Genomic DNA, 15641 nt, shown 5'->3' with positions numbered 1-15641 from the left:
TTGAAAATCTTTATATTTTGGTTAATCTTATTACAGATAATGAAGAAACACAAACTGTTTAGCTAGGCAAACCTTTTAAACTGGGATAGCAATCATGCAATATTTAAAATATTACTTTGTTTCATTCAAAATAGTCTAAACACAATTGTATCAAACTTTTAATGATGGCAAAATTTTGTGGCCATAAACCTTCTTAACTACAACAGCATTCACAACGACAAATGAATTCAGAAGATTGTTAATGACAAAGTTTAAAGATTGGCTTTAGAAATAATTTAAGTAACAGAAATACAGCACTGAGAGTAGGTTTCAGCTGATTCGTTTTATATTCGCTCCTGAACAAATACCATGAAGTAATGTAGCGAGTGAAGTTGCGATATCACCAACAGAGCTTCTGGACACGCAGACTATCCATTCTGAACAAAGATTTTTTGTTATTTTTTCTTAGGAATATGTGAAAAGCCATTAAATATTGTAATGTCTTAACTAGGTTACATATGGCCTAACTACGCTACAATGAGTCGCCTAATAGATGGTATGCCCTAATTAGCCTACCGTCGCCTAATTAATTGTTTACCCTGACTGTAGCTATAGCTAGATGACTTGCTATCTTGATAATTTTTTTGTTTTTATTTTTTGGCAGGTAAAATAAAGCAATTTAATTGGCTAATAATTCTTTTTAGAAGATCTGATTGGTTAAAAAACTATTTGCCTGCCGAAATAAAATGTAAACAAAGATTCTAGCAAGTCATCCATATATTGCAGTTTTAACTTTAGCAGCTAGCTAAAATCTAGCTAAAAGTAGCATTTGTCCAAAAAATTCTAAGTAAGTCTAATATACAGATATCCAAAATAAAAATTTAATAAGGAGAAAGTATACATCCGATAAACCACTGTTTGAACTGAAAATAAATTCCGTGGAGATACTAACATTCAAATTAGCCATTACTAGCTATATACTGTCAGAAGCACAGCCATATTGCTTGCATTTTCTCTGAATCCCGAGTGCGTCCTGATTTTCCGTCACCCGAGTCATAAAAACAAAATCCTAAATACTTTGCGCCTGCGCAGCACGTGCAGATGTTGCAAGATGGCGACCTTCAATCCAAAGTCGTTTGACAAGAAGTTAAAGTCTCTTGATGGTAGTCAGACTGGAATAGAAACTTTGTCATTGTGGATTTTACATCATAGACAGCACGCAAACATAATAACAGCTACATGGCTCGATGCAGTTCGGAAAAGTACGTATATAATTACGTAATTTACAATGGAATTTTGTTGCAATTTGTCTGAAAAAAGGTTTTTCAAAATTTGTTTTTATGTTTTGACTGAAACACTCTCTTATTCATCAAGTCGGAAAATCACATAGCATGCTATAAGACAACCATAATAACGATAGTTGCAAAAACCATTAATGCATAAGGGGATAGCAATTTGTTTTTAGTCATCTCTTTCTAGCGAACATAATATAATATAGACCGCTTTAACTGTTTACATTTTCTGCAGTAAGCCCTTTCGGCTTTAACAGTTTTGTGACAGTCAAAAAGATGGGTGCGCTACGTGAAGTGAGGCCCTTTTTAATTTGTTTCTTTGCACTAAGGTATCAATACGACTATGAATACGAGGGTGCCGATAAGCCACATACGCCGTTAAAAGTGCAGGCGTTTTTGGGCGAGTTCGGCGTTTTAAAAAAAAATCAGGTATTTGCTCGAAAAACCCCTAAGAGACCCGAACAACACCCGAAAAAGAAAAGAAAAACAGACACTAATGATTCAAAAAACTATAAAAATTAAAATAAAATTACTATGTGGTAGCGAAGTTCTTAAAAGAACTGTTTTTGATAGCTTAAAATAAGATTTACTTGATAAACAACTTATATATAAACTTTATTAACTAATTTATCTTCAAGCACCTTTTTCCAACTATCGTCCGCAGGGTTTGTTACAAGGAATTGCATTTCAGGAATGTTCCGGCGAGTTCGGAAAAGTGCGGGTGGTTCTGGGCGACAACCGCCAATTTAATTCGAAAAGTCGCCCAAACTCACCCTTATATATGCAGGCGTTTGTGGCTTATCGGCACCCTCTTATATGAATATATGTCAGTCAAAAGTTACCCATCATCTACACTGGATAAATGTTTAAAGCCTCAAAAATATTTCCGTATAAAGAAATGGCTGAAAACGACCTTTCTTCGGCAAGCTTCCGCATCTCAAAACTGTACATAGCTTTATGTACAGTTTTGTTCCGTTTATGAGGGGAATTGATATATATATATATATATATTATATTATTAAAAGGGCATTTAAAGAAAAAATAGAATTAAAGCTATTAATTTATAATATCTTACTCAAAATAAATCCAGAGGCCAATGTGATGTGAAATTTCCTAATTTATATGCTAATGGTAACAGAGACTAGGCACTTAAATAACTATGTTTTATATATTGGAAGTTGTAAGTTTGTAAGGACAGCACATATTATCATAAGGTCATCAATATGATGAGTAAGGTTGATGGTCATTTTCTTTCAATGATATGAAATGTTTTAAAACATTGTATTACTTGTTCGACTAATATGAGCAGTTTCGCTACTTCATTTGTTTGTTTTTTACGTCTTTTGTCAACATTTGAGATTTTCGGCGCTTTCCAGGAGGAACAAGAACATAAATAAATCGTGCTGCGCATTCTTTAATGATGTTAAATCCCTTATCAACCATGATGTCAGTATAGGCCGTGATTGAAAACATTTTAAAGTTGCAGCAATATAGCTTTGACTCTTTTGAATCTGCTGCATAATGTTAAAGATACATTAAATCGATTTCAAAATCTGCATCTAAAAGTCCAAGCCTAATTTTTACTAGACACATTAAAAATTCATCTCTTGCAGACAACTTTGACTGTGGACCAATTTTGTCTTGGAGATTTTTTATATTTACGAACAATAGCTGTCTTCACAAAAGCCCCTCTCCACTTTCGCCGGACATTTGGTTTGATGTAATTAAATAGCTTGTCAAGCAAGTTTTTTGATTTTAAACCAGTAAAAAAAGGTACATTTTTATCTGATGTTAAAATTTTTTGATCGATAGGAGCATGACACGTACAATCTTTTTCAAACTTTTTGATTTTGTCGTCTAAATTTTGCAATGCTCATTAACATAACGAAAAATGTAAGAATTGAATAGGAAGTAAATACAGCAAGAGATGTACACATCATCGTATGCTGAAGATTGATATGCATTTTCCTTTATTAAAATATCATTCGCAGTGACTGCATTATTATAATTATGAATTGGCAGTTCACTATTATTTACTAATGGTAATTCAGATGCTTGTATATTATTAGTAGCTACAACGTGTTGTGATGATAACGATGCAGCATCAATAGCTTTCTTTCCCTTTGATCTTTTTGGTGGAAGAGTCTGTTTCGTTAAAACATGTCTTTTATTGCCAACTGCTGATTGGTATCTCAATCTTTCAGTTGGAAAGGGGTTTTCCTTTGTTGGGTATCCATCAAGGAAATGATCGGAACAAACTCTTGACTGTTTACCTGGAACCCAGCAGTTGTTAGTGGTAACCATCTTTCCCTCGATTCCTTTTCTTTTTTCTCGATTGGAAATGGAAACAACCTAAATATGAAAAACATAGTTTATGTTTACATGAACAAGCGACACGACTATAATTCATAAACTTAGCTTGCTAATAGTTATCACTTTACCTGAAAGGGGGATCACATTCACATGATTGATTCCAAGAGTGAGATTTTTTCCATTTGTTAAGTTTGTAATCACCATTAAAGCAACCACTAATAGCACAATGTCTTGACATATTAAGATAATGTAAAATACAATTTCAAATTCAAAGAATAAACGAAAGATTAGCATGTGACATGCACTAGCTCGCCCACAATTTCATTTGTTTACCTGCCAAAACTATCTAGGGCCCAGGCCGCGCAGTTTGCAAGTGTATATTTTACCAAACGCTTTGAAATTTCATAAGGTGTAAAGCATGGGCTCATATAACACAGTCAGAGGGAAAACTTTTAAATATCTGTTACAGTATAGTTAATTAGGGGTCTGTTAACGGGAAAAATTTCGCGAGATTTTTTCAATAGGAAAATTTTTTGGCCCGAACTAATTTCTGCAAAATTGACAAAAACTCGTGAAAATTAATTTCCGTAATAATTGATTCCTTTAGGGCACTCCTGTGGCTACTGACAGTTTACAGGGCAGGGGAAAATGGTCCTTAAACGATGTCGAGTGGCGCTATACTGTTTTGGCCCTGGGAACAAATTTGCTTGCTCTGATCTGAAAATCCGGGGGGAAATACACCCGACCACCCAACTGACTCATTTTTGCCGGGTCTTCAGGACGCGAACACAACATATTTTTGATGGTGGCCTTAGAGTGGATTTTACCAAAGAAAATAGGACAGCAAATTCGCTGGCAGAATGTATCTAGCTAAGCATGACCTGTAAACTTTTAACCAATCAGAACACAATATTAGATAGATAGATAGATGTGCATATTTTACATGGCTAGCCTCACAAATATCGGGGGATATACCCTGTCTATAATTTCCAGGAGGGACCATGGCTTAGATGGAGAGTCCTAAAGTATTTAATGCTAATTTTGAGCTATGCAGACCCAATTAGGGGCTGCGCTCTACTAGACAACTCCCGACAACATCCAACGGCTCACACAGTGTGCCATCTCCCCAATTTTCCTCACATGGCTTGGGATAACACGGGGCTATGGTAACATTCACTTGCCCGTGTTAAATTGCCGTCACGAGGAATCTAACCCTGGTCTCCCGCACAGAGTACCAAAGCTATAACCACTAATCTACAGCGCCACTTTACTATGGCGCCACAATATTTAGTGTTTATTCTTGGGAAAACTCCTTACTAAAAAGAATTTAAAAAAAGTGTAAATAAGCCACAAAATTAAGAAACCGCTATTGATTCCAACTTTTATTGTTGTTGAACAATAGTATAGCTGCCCTACATGGCACTTCCACTTCATATAGTTATTTTTCCCTCGCTTTTTTTTGCATGATATTTTGTTTGCTCTATTTACATTAGGTCCAAGGCCTCTTTTTTTCATTTCTGTTTTTTTTTAATGATAGATGAAGTACCCCATCAGTTATATCCATGTGGTATTTGTCTCAAAACTGTAAAAACAAACCAAAAAGCTGTACATGTGATTCCTGTAATAAATGGGTTTATACTCTTTGTAATGGCCTCTCTAAACCTGATTATATCTCCCTTCAAAATTCCACTGAAGATTGGCACTGTAAACCTGAAAGCTCACCCAGTGATGGAAGCATAAACACAACTTCCATCTAACAATCATTTGGAACCTTTTTCATCCCATTTAAATTCCCCTTCTCCTGAACTTCTTAATCAACCTTATGGGTGAGGGTAACTGCAAGTACTATAAAGTAGAAGAATTTTCCTCCAAAAAATTCTCCTCCAAAAGTTCTCTTTTTTTCATTTGAATATTGCCTCGCTATCTCTCGACCATGAAGAACTTAAGCTCCTACTTGGCTAAATGGGTCTTGATTTCAGCATCATTGGCATCACTGAGACTAAATTACGCTGATTTAATTTTATTTTTTTACTTTTTTTTTTATTTTTTGATTTAATTTTAATTTTTTTAATTTTTTTTAAAACTGTTCCCTACCAAATTACAATTTAAATAACTATTTTTCATCTATTACCAACAAAATACAGGCTAAAATACCTTTTTCATCAAAGCACTTCTCACATTTTCTTCATGACCGTAATCCTTTCTCCTTTTTCTTATCCCCTGTTGATGAAATCGAAATAATCTCTTACATCTCTTCCCTTAATTTAAATAAATGTGCTGGTCCTTTTAGCATTCCAAATCCAAGTGGTGTCTTTCCATCCCAGCTTAAAATTGCAAAGGTGATACTTGTTCATAAAAAAGGTCCCGAAACAAATTGCACCAATTATCGCCCTATTTCTCTATTATCTAACAATGATAAAATTTTTGAGAAGCCAATATGAAAACGTTTATATCAGTTTCTAATTCGGCATAAAATTACCTTTACGCAACAGTTTGAAAATACTCCACTGCACAGACCCTTCAAAATCTGTCAACAATTAATGGATGCATTAGATTGTGGTGATTTTGCCTGTGGTGTTTTCATTGACCTTCAGAAGGCTTTCGACACTGAACACATGAAATTCTCCTTAAAGAACTTTTTCATTACGGCATCAGGGACAAGCCACTTAATTTGTTGTGATCGTATCTTTCAAATCGGCAACAATTTGTTTAAATAAATGGATATAACTCAACGTAAAAATTTGTCCGTCATGCTGTCCCTCAAGGTTCTGTGCTTTTTCCTCTTCTATTCCTTATCTACATAAATGATCTGCATCATGCCAATGACAGTAACCTAATATGCTTCAGCAAGTCGTTAAAGTCACTTTCCAAGAGAATCAATATTGATCTTTACGCAATGGCTCTTTACGCAATGGCTCAATGCCAACAAAATTTCCTTAAATGCAAGTAAAACTGCATATACCTTCTCTAGGCACAAACTTAAACAAATAAACTATGACTTTAGGATCAAAATGAACGGCAAAAGAATTTTCCCTAGTGACACTTAAATATCTTGGCATTTTCTTGGACTCTAACCTGAGTTGGAAATCTCAGATCTGTGCTGCTGCAATAAAACTCAAAAGGGCAAATGGAGCACTCTCTATCCTTCGGCCCCCGGAGTATACTCGTATCTGTTTACTTGGCAGTTATATTCAATACTGCAGTGAAATCTGGGGTCAGCCTATTAGGTCTCTCATTAATCGTATTTATACCTTCCAACGACGCGCAGTCAGAATTATGACCCTTGGACAATTTGTTACACCAACTAACCCTCTCTTCAACAGTCTTGGCATACTGAAATTCTCTGATATGGTACACCTTAAAAATGTTTTTTTTTTCACAATCTGTACCACAAAAACCTCCCAGAGGCCCTTCTAAGTACCTTCAAGTTTGGCTTCACTCATACTTATAGTACACGTGGGTCCACCTTTGGCCTTCCAAACATTCCCTTGAAGCATAGGGAAGCTTTTTGTTCTGATTAGCCTACATATAACATAGTATACATAGTATTATATGTCATGTCATGTATGATGAAAATTATATTTTCTTCTCACTTTTTAAAATCATTTCCAGATCATTTCAGGAAATGAAGTTCAAGCATTTGAAACGATTGTTTTTAGTCTTTGTGTGCTTAATCTGCGAGCTTAAAAAGGATATAAAGTTGTAGTAAAGGGAAACAAATTCTGAAATTTTCTCATAAAATAATTAAAACATTGTTTTAAAAGTACGAGGTAACATAATTCTAAAAACTTAGCACTTCTAACAGCAACTCTAAGTAGTAAAATTTTAATGCTGCCTACAAAGATTCAGTTTAATTTCATTGTGCATCGTGTAAAAAACTGAATAATACACAAGGTATCGAAGGTTTTTCAATTTCTGTATAATTTTGTTATCAATTTTAACTTAGTAACTACAATGTGCATGATAAAATGAAATGCAGGATTTTATAGTCACGTGTCTCTGCAGTCTTCTAGGTTGTTAAATACACAGGAAAGACACATATGGCTTTGGTATAATAAAGTGATCATTTTAGTCTACTGAATATAATTGGAAAGATAGATTAAAATAATTTTCAAACTAAAATGAAAAATATCTCCAGTCTTGTTGTGTTGCAGAGAGTGTTTTTTTGTGGTAAAATGCATATCCTTTTGTATAGTATAGGGTCATTGCGTGTCATAAAAGGTTGCGTAGTTCACTATTATAAGATTGTGTGCAAGAGTACTACTTTTTAAACTTAGATAAGAAACCCAGCACAATCTATTTATTAACTTCAAAAATTCAAACCAAACAGATGATTTCATTACTGAGCAAAAGCTAAAAATGTCAAAATAAAAATAAAAAATTTTTTTTTGGATCAAGGACGATGATTTCAAAAAGTCAAAGAGCATACATCAGAACTTGTATATAATCTATATTTTAGGTCAGAGACCAGAGAGAAGACTTGGATTGTTTTACCTTTCTAACGATGTTGTGCAGAACGGTCGGCGAAAAGCAAAGGACTTAGTGTCTGCGTTTGGTAATGTGATGAAAGAAGCAACTCCTTTTTTATGGTATATGTTTTTAGCAGCTTTATCAACTCGTATAAAATAACGTAGGTCCAAAAATAAAAAAAACAGGCACAGTGTAGAGTAGTTCTCTGTGCTTGCCTGTGACATCTGGGTAAGTGGGTCCCTTGGATTCACTGGTTCGTAAAACTTTGTGTACTTATGTTTTAGTGATGACAAGATCAAAGCACAAGTTGAGCGAGTTTTTAACATTTGGCTTGAGCGAAGTGTGTTTGATGCAGAGCTAATTACAGAATTAAAGAAAAAGCTTGGTTAGTGTTTTCAGTTTGATAATTTCCACGATAAGTCATTTTTGAAACATTTTGATAAACTGCTGAAAATTGAGTGTTTTGCCACAACTGCACATTTATCAAATTATCTCTTAATTTCAAGAGAGGTGGGGAGGGGGGGGGGGGGGGGTATTATCCTAATATATGGATGCGTTTTGTTTAAGGTATTGCTTAGAATGTGAAAAAGTGAGAGTGCAATTTTAAAATCATAGTCAAACATAATGGGGCATAATACGGGAAACAAAAGTTTCTTGTAAAACACCAGTTCTAAATAATGCGAACAAAAAATTGAAAGTTTTGTGCTGTGTTTATGTTTTAGACTAATGAACCTATTGCTTATTTCACTATATACTATACTATTTATTATTTTACTATCTCACGCCAGGAACAGCGGTAAATCAATTTTTAGGTTTCATGAAATGACCCCGTTAATAAATTAAAACTATATTGTTGCAGTGATGTGTAATTGACATTGACATGCGATATGTCAATTGCATCTTGTTTTAAGTTGAGTTTATTTGCAAGTTTTATTTTTCAATCTTAGAAGTTCCATCTGAACAAAACAAGAAGGAAGAGTCTAAAGATGAAAAGACGTTAGAAACGAAACCCCCTCCCGTACAGAGAAAGCAAGTTCCTCCCGATTTTAAGGTTTGGCCTTCCTACTTGACTAAAAAATTTTTTAAATTTTTTATTTTAAGATTTAATGTTTTTTTGCTATATTGTGTTGGCAGTTATTAATTATAACTGGTGTATCCACAGGCTTTTTTAAAAAATAAAAAACTGGACCTAGAAACACTTGATCAGCAAATTTCCAAACTCACACCTCTTGTTTTGAAACTATTTTATTTCACACGACAATGAATTCCATGTGTTTAGGTAGCTAGCTTGTTGGTGTCAGTTAAGAAAACAACAAACTTAGATCACGATGTTGAGCGTAAATCAAAAGCTTTGGAAAACTTGAAGATCGACGCATCGAGCTTTGAATCAATCAAACATATTAAAGGTATTTCTATTCTTTTTATTTTCACTTCTATTTAGTTTTGAACTCATGTTTATTGTAGTTACACAACGTCTTTAGGGAGGGAGCACCTACTATTTTGCTTACAATCTTGGAGAAAGTAATAGAGAAGAAGGAAAAGTGTGCCATTCGTCATTACTCTTGATCTTAAATCTCTTGATGTTATATCCTTTTTATTTTTCCCCCTTTTAACCCCCCCAAAGTCAACAACACTAAGCTCCCTCTAGTTCCCAATAAAATTAAAAATGAATTTTTTCCAAAGTTGTATCCTTGTCGAATATGGATTTTCAACCGTTTATGTGTTTTGTTAGACCGATCAAGTGTGGGGAGGTTCCACAAGCAGTTTCAAGAATCCAAAGTCATTCTGGATGATTACATTCACACGTTGAAGAAGAGTGAGAAGGACAAGAAAGTGTTGATGAACTTGTTATCAGGTGGTGAAGCGTTTTACGAAGTCGCGCAGGATGAAGCAAAAGTTATCGTCAACGTGAGTGTTGCATTTTTACTCCTTTTTTGACTACGCCCTTTTTAGCTCCCTAAACGAAGGCGGACCAACAAAGTGCAAAAGTATCCTTGATAAGAAAAGAAAAATGATGTCCACGTGTTGTACTATCTTTTGTTCCAGGCTATTACCTCGTTTCCCTTTAGGCTTACAAGACTTTCGGCAATCGTTTAAATTTAATGAAAAAGAAACTGGATTCAAAGTTGAAAAAACTGGGTGCAACGCCAACAGGGGATTCCAAGCGGCAATCGAGTGATCAATTGGCTTCAAATGTGGGGTCTACAGACGAAAAGAGAAAAATAGAACGCATAAGTAGTGTGACCAACATAGAAGATATGGATCTTGGTAAGCTGACTGGAATTCAAATTTTTGTTGTTGTTTTGTGCAAAACTGTGTGTTTAGTTAGCATGGAATAAAAATTTGATTCTATTGTTAATTGCGAATCTTAAAATCCGTCTGTTATAGATAGCGATTCAGAAGAAGAAGTCCCTCCATCCCAGAGGTACAACCCTAGCACAGCACCCTCGCATGGAGAGACAACACCCGGGAAAAATAAACCTGAAGAACACAGTAAACCGGCCTCACAAGCTCTGGATGCCCATCCTGTTTTTATTCCAGTCGCTACAAACGGTATGACGTCATATTTAAATTCAACAGAGCAGAAAGGTTTGGTGACGAGTGAAAACAACGCGATTGGAACTGCAGCGCAAGAAACTCCGCTATCAGGTATGTTCGCACACAAATACACACTGATGTGCACGCAAATAAACCTATCAGTATTTGTATAGTATTTACAAAACTTTCACCGAATTCTAGTTCAGGTAAGTTTTAACAGTGGTTTTAATAAATGAGAAAACAATTTGAAGCGTTTCGTCAATTAATTCTTTGTAACTAAAAAAAAATAAAAATTGTTTTATTTCTTTTTTTAGTATTTCTTAGTTTTTTAACTTTTGTGTTTGAATGTAACGCATTTCGAAAAAACAAACTTTCTTTTCTCGTGGTGCGGAGAAGTTAAGAATTTGAAAACTCAAAACATTTGACATTTGCTTGTCTTAAAAAAGTGTTAAAATAATTTTGAATGTCAATCCGAATGGAAATGAGAAACCTTGCCAACCATACAGTTACAACTACCGAGTAGAAACGTATCTTTTATCCACACGTAACATGATTTCGGAATAGACATAGGTTCACAATTGTGTAGGTCCCAAAAATTTTCTTAATTCTTAGCGTAATAATGTTTATAAAAAACTTTATCTTTTTTAGAAGGTTCTGTCGGGACCCCAGATGGTTTGGTGATAGCGGAAGACAAAGGTACGTCAAAAACACGCTTCACATCTCTCTTTGATAAAGCGATAGAGTCTAAAACGACGGCAGCCCCAACGACGACGCCTGTATTAGACGAGCAGAGGTCGGATGCACATACATCGGAATCGGAACAAGGCGATAAGCCATTGCAATCGTTGATCGACTCTTTGTTTCCTGTACTTAGCAAAAGTTTACAAACTATCAAAGAAAAACAACAAGCAGTTGACGACGCAAATAAACCATCTGTAAATGACGCAATAGCCTACGCACTAGGTGCGCAGACAAACGACGAAGTTGCTCGAAAAAAATCCCGTTTTGAAAACGATGCGGCGCAAGTGTCGTTAACTAATCCGAAAGGACTGTCCGAAACTCAAACGGAACTCATTAGTATAGCTGCAGGTATAACTAAATTCGGCGAGAACTTTCTACCCGTTACTCAACCCAACACAAGCCATAGCAGCGACAGCGTATTCGTGAATCATTCAATATCTAATGACGGTAATGTTCGACCAAGTGATGATGACGGGATGGCCAAAGGCGGTAACGAGGATTATGATAGAAGACGTGACGACAGAAAATCCCGCCATAATTCTGGTCGTCATCGTAGACGTTCTTCAAGTAGGTCACCTCCACGACGTTCTTCGCATCGATCTCGAGACGGTCGAGACGAACGACATTTTGATCGACGAAAAGCATCCCGCCGTTCTCCTAGTCCCCGCAAAAGAAGAGGGAGTCGCAGCAGGAGGTCTTCGTCTAGGGATCGTGAACGTCGTTTTTCTCCCGATTCTAAGAAAGCGCCGTACTATAACGATCGCAGATCTCCCACCCCAGAATTAGACAGTGCAATGAATCCTCCTCCGCAATTCAATTCGCAGGCTGTACCTGGATCAATAATGAATCCGTTAATGCCGGCACATAACCACATGATTTCCAATTCTAATCCTAATTTCCCAAATCCTAATTCAGGTGTGGCGAATCAACCTTTCCACTTAGCACCAAACGTTCAAACTAATGACTTAAATGAAGCCGAAATGCGAGCCAACTTTGATCCTTCTGCGTCGTCAAATATGGATGATCCACAACAGAAAGACTCGGATACAAGTCAACCAAATGCTGCCACTATTATGCAGTTAACAAACTCGTTACGCCCACCCATGCAGCCCTGTTCTGTTGGAATAAATGCTGAAGAGAGATTAGGGCCATCCACACCTTTCCCGATGCAAGCAGCGAATCCATTGCAATTGCTTCAACAAACTGAACACCAACCTTTTTTGCATCCGGTGGGACAGACTGTAATTTCTTTAAATCCTCCCCAACACCAGCTATTTTCACATCAACTAGGCGAGGATACTAGACAAGGCAAACCTCCGCCTGGTACAATGTCTAATCCAATCCAGAAATTATCGCAGCAGTCATTTTTGGCCGAAAGTAAACCATTTCAATCACAAATCGCACCCAATATTCAATCCTTCGATGGACCTCCACCTTTTCCAGGTCCTCCGCCAGTCTTTAGGCCAACCATGCCGATGCAAGTCATGGACGACACGTTTCCACAGCAGCCAATATTTCGACCAAGATACGCGCCTCGCTTTGCTGAACCAGATCCTTTATTGGATCAGTTAGAACAACAACAACACGTGCTAAACGTGGGCGTCAGACCAGCAAACGCCCCGCCAGAATTCAATCCGCGCTTAAGACCAAATTTTGATCTGCGTCCTGCTATTAGATTTCGGCCTCGATTCAATGCAAGGCCTCCGTTTCATGGTAGGCCAGTCATGTGAGCTGTAATCACAAAATATTTCTGCAGCGTAATTTTTCGTACACAAAATTCTGTGTCATTTCCGACTAACTAACAGGCTTCTGCAGGCCTTGGTTGTTTAAACGCGGTTAAACATACCACTATAATAATAACAGTATTAATGCAGAGGATTGCGATTAAATTATATATCCTTTTATTTTTAATGAGCATGACAGGAGAACAAAAATGGTAACCGTGTGTTTTCAATCATTTATTTTTGTTGTGTGTAAGAATATTTCTCCGTATTGTACTGCTTATAAAGATGTACATATATTTAGTTTTGAAGAAATATATATATGATGTATTATGTCTCGTTATTGTAATGCAGAAAATTGTAGTTTGAAATGTGGTTTGCTACACTGCTAGTATAAGCGTGACTTACTTTATTGGCGTAAAATCCAAACCTACCTCCTTGAGACGTCTTAAACCCTATTTGGTGCGGGGTATTTCGAATATATTACGACCGGGTTTGACAGGCTTGACCAAATTGCACAAAACTTGGCACACTTATGGAAAAAACAATGATTATGGAAAAAACAATGATTTCAAAAAATTTTTGCTTTTTACGTAGATCGCGTTAATAAGAGGGTCGAAAATTGCCCGAAAATACGATTTTTTCCAATTTTAGGGTAGAATCCAAAGGAAATCGGGTAATCGGATTAATCTCGTGACCAAGATTCAACTCGACGAAATAAAGTTGTCTTTTTTCTAGTCGAACGAAAGCTCCCAATTATTAGGATCTCATAGAGATTTTTAGGGTCGTAATAGCCAATATCTAAAGCTGTGAGAGGTATAGAATCTAAATATTTGCTATTCATGTGCCTAATAGATAAATCTATAAAAAATAAGTCGAATTGTTTATAAAACGAATGCGTTGGAAAGCGATATTTTTTGAAACAAAAAAATCTGAAGTAGAAGACCCGATAAAAACTAATATATATGGACTAAAAACTTTAAAATGCCAGCCACAAGTCAAAGAATTGATACCTTTTGAAAACGACTTACTAGAGATGATCAAAAACGTTAAGTTCCGGTACGTACGTAACAACTTCCAAGATAGACTAAACAATGATTTCAAAGATTTTACGGACTACCAAAAATTCATAAACAGGGAAATCCAATTCGACCAATTGTCTCTTGCACTGGAACACCGTTATACAACCTTATACAACCTATCAAAATTTGTTGCTTCTATCCTCAGCAAATTTACAGCAAGTGACCACAGCAAAAACTCAAAAGAATTTTCGGAATACATCAGGTAATAAAGGTAAAATCATTTGATGTCACATCACTCTACACAAATGTTCCCATAAATGACACCCTAAACATCATTAAAGACCTTATCGAAAACGATGCTGCATTCGGTGAAAAGACGAAGATTCCAGTACCGGATTTTCTGCGTTTGGTCGAACTTGCTTTAACCAAAACATGGTATCTGTTTAACAAGAACTTCTACACTCAAACAGCCTGCATCATTAGTAGTCGCAGAAATATACATGCAAGCACACGAGACAACAGCATTAGTCACATCAGACAGACGTCCAAAGGTTTGGAAAAGATTTGTTGACGACGTATTCGCCATAATCAAAAGAACTCATCTAGAAGAGTTGCATGAACGCATCAACGGCCTACATCGACAAATCAAATTCAATGTTGAGGTTGAACACGATGGAAGTATCGCTTTCCTGGACACTTTGGTCAAACGCAAGAGTGGTTCCATTTCTGTTTCAGTGTATCGTAAACCAACACAAACACTGACCAGTACCTTAACTTTGAATCAAACCATCAGAAATCTTGCAAAGAAAGTGTCATATCTTCATTACTGAATCGTGCCAACAGCGTAGTCAGGGACAAACAGGAGAGGAAAATAGAAATTCGACGTGTAAGAAATGCATTAATCGCAAATAGATACAGTCATAAAGTCATCACACAAGTAGAAAATAAAATGAAGAGAAGATGCAACGGAGACAACAAGGAAACATCAGAGGATTTCATCGCATCAGCATTCCTACCCTTTGTACCAGGTACTAGCGAGATCCTTCGTCGAGTTTTAAGGCGACACAAGATCAAATGCATTCTTAACTCTAAAGACACCCTAAGAAGCACTTTGTCTAAACCAAAAGACAAAATAAATCTGGAAGAACAATGCAATGTTGTTTACGAAATCCCGTGTAAAGATTGTGATGCAGTGTATATAGGCGAAACAAAAAGAAATTTTAAGCAACGAGTACAAGAACATATGCGCGCAGTGAGAAACGGAGATGTAAAGAAAAACGAAATTGCGGACCACAGCTGGAGCAGAAGTCATCAGTTTAATTGGGATGAGAAGAAAATCATTGACAGAGAATCCAGAACAACGGCCAGGAAGATTAAAGAAACCATCAACAGTGTAGCATGTAACAAACACATAAACAGCATCTCGTTCAACTTCCTGAGATTTGGTTACCAGCCCTACAGAAGAAGTAGTTACCTACATCTAGGTCCGAAAATGTTAATTACCGTAATTAACTGTAATTATCAGCTCGTTTCTGATTGGTTAATTTTTATGAATTTCGATCCTC

General features: G+C 36.2%; 1 protein-coding gene across 1 annotated transcript; it reads left to right on the top strand.

The window, feature by feature from the left end:
• Positions 1-1052: 1052 nt before the first annotated feature.
• LOC130647300 (uncharacterized) lies at positions 1053-13387 on the top strand. The gene is made up of 9 exons (XM_057453099.1): positions 1053-1241; positions 8044-8173; positions 8339-8439; positions 9002-9105; positions 9334-9460; positions 9787-9962; positions 10124-10322; positions 10443-10703; positions 11241-13387. Exons 1-9 carry the CDS (start codon positions 1091-1093, stop codon positions 13061-13063), a joined length of 3072 nt encoding a protein of 1023 aa, XP_057309082.1. The 5' UTR covers positions 1053-1090; the 3' UTR covers positions 13064-13387.
• The last annotated feature ends 2254 nt before the right edge of the window (positions 13388-15641 follow it).

This window comes from Hydractinia symbiolongicarpus, chromosome 1, assembly GCF_029227915.1.
Source record: "Hydractinia symbiolongicarpus strain clone_291-10 chromosome 1, HSymV2.1, whole genome shotgun sequence".
NCBI lineage: Eukaryota > Metazoa > Cnidaria > Hydrozoa > Anthoathecata > Hydractiniidae > Hydractinia > Hydractinia symbiolongicarpus.
Note: the sequence above shows the minus strand (reverse complement) of the source record. Positions and strands in the feature narration are given on the sequence as shown.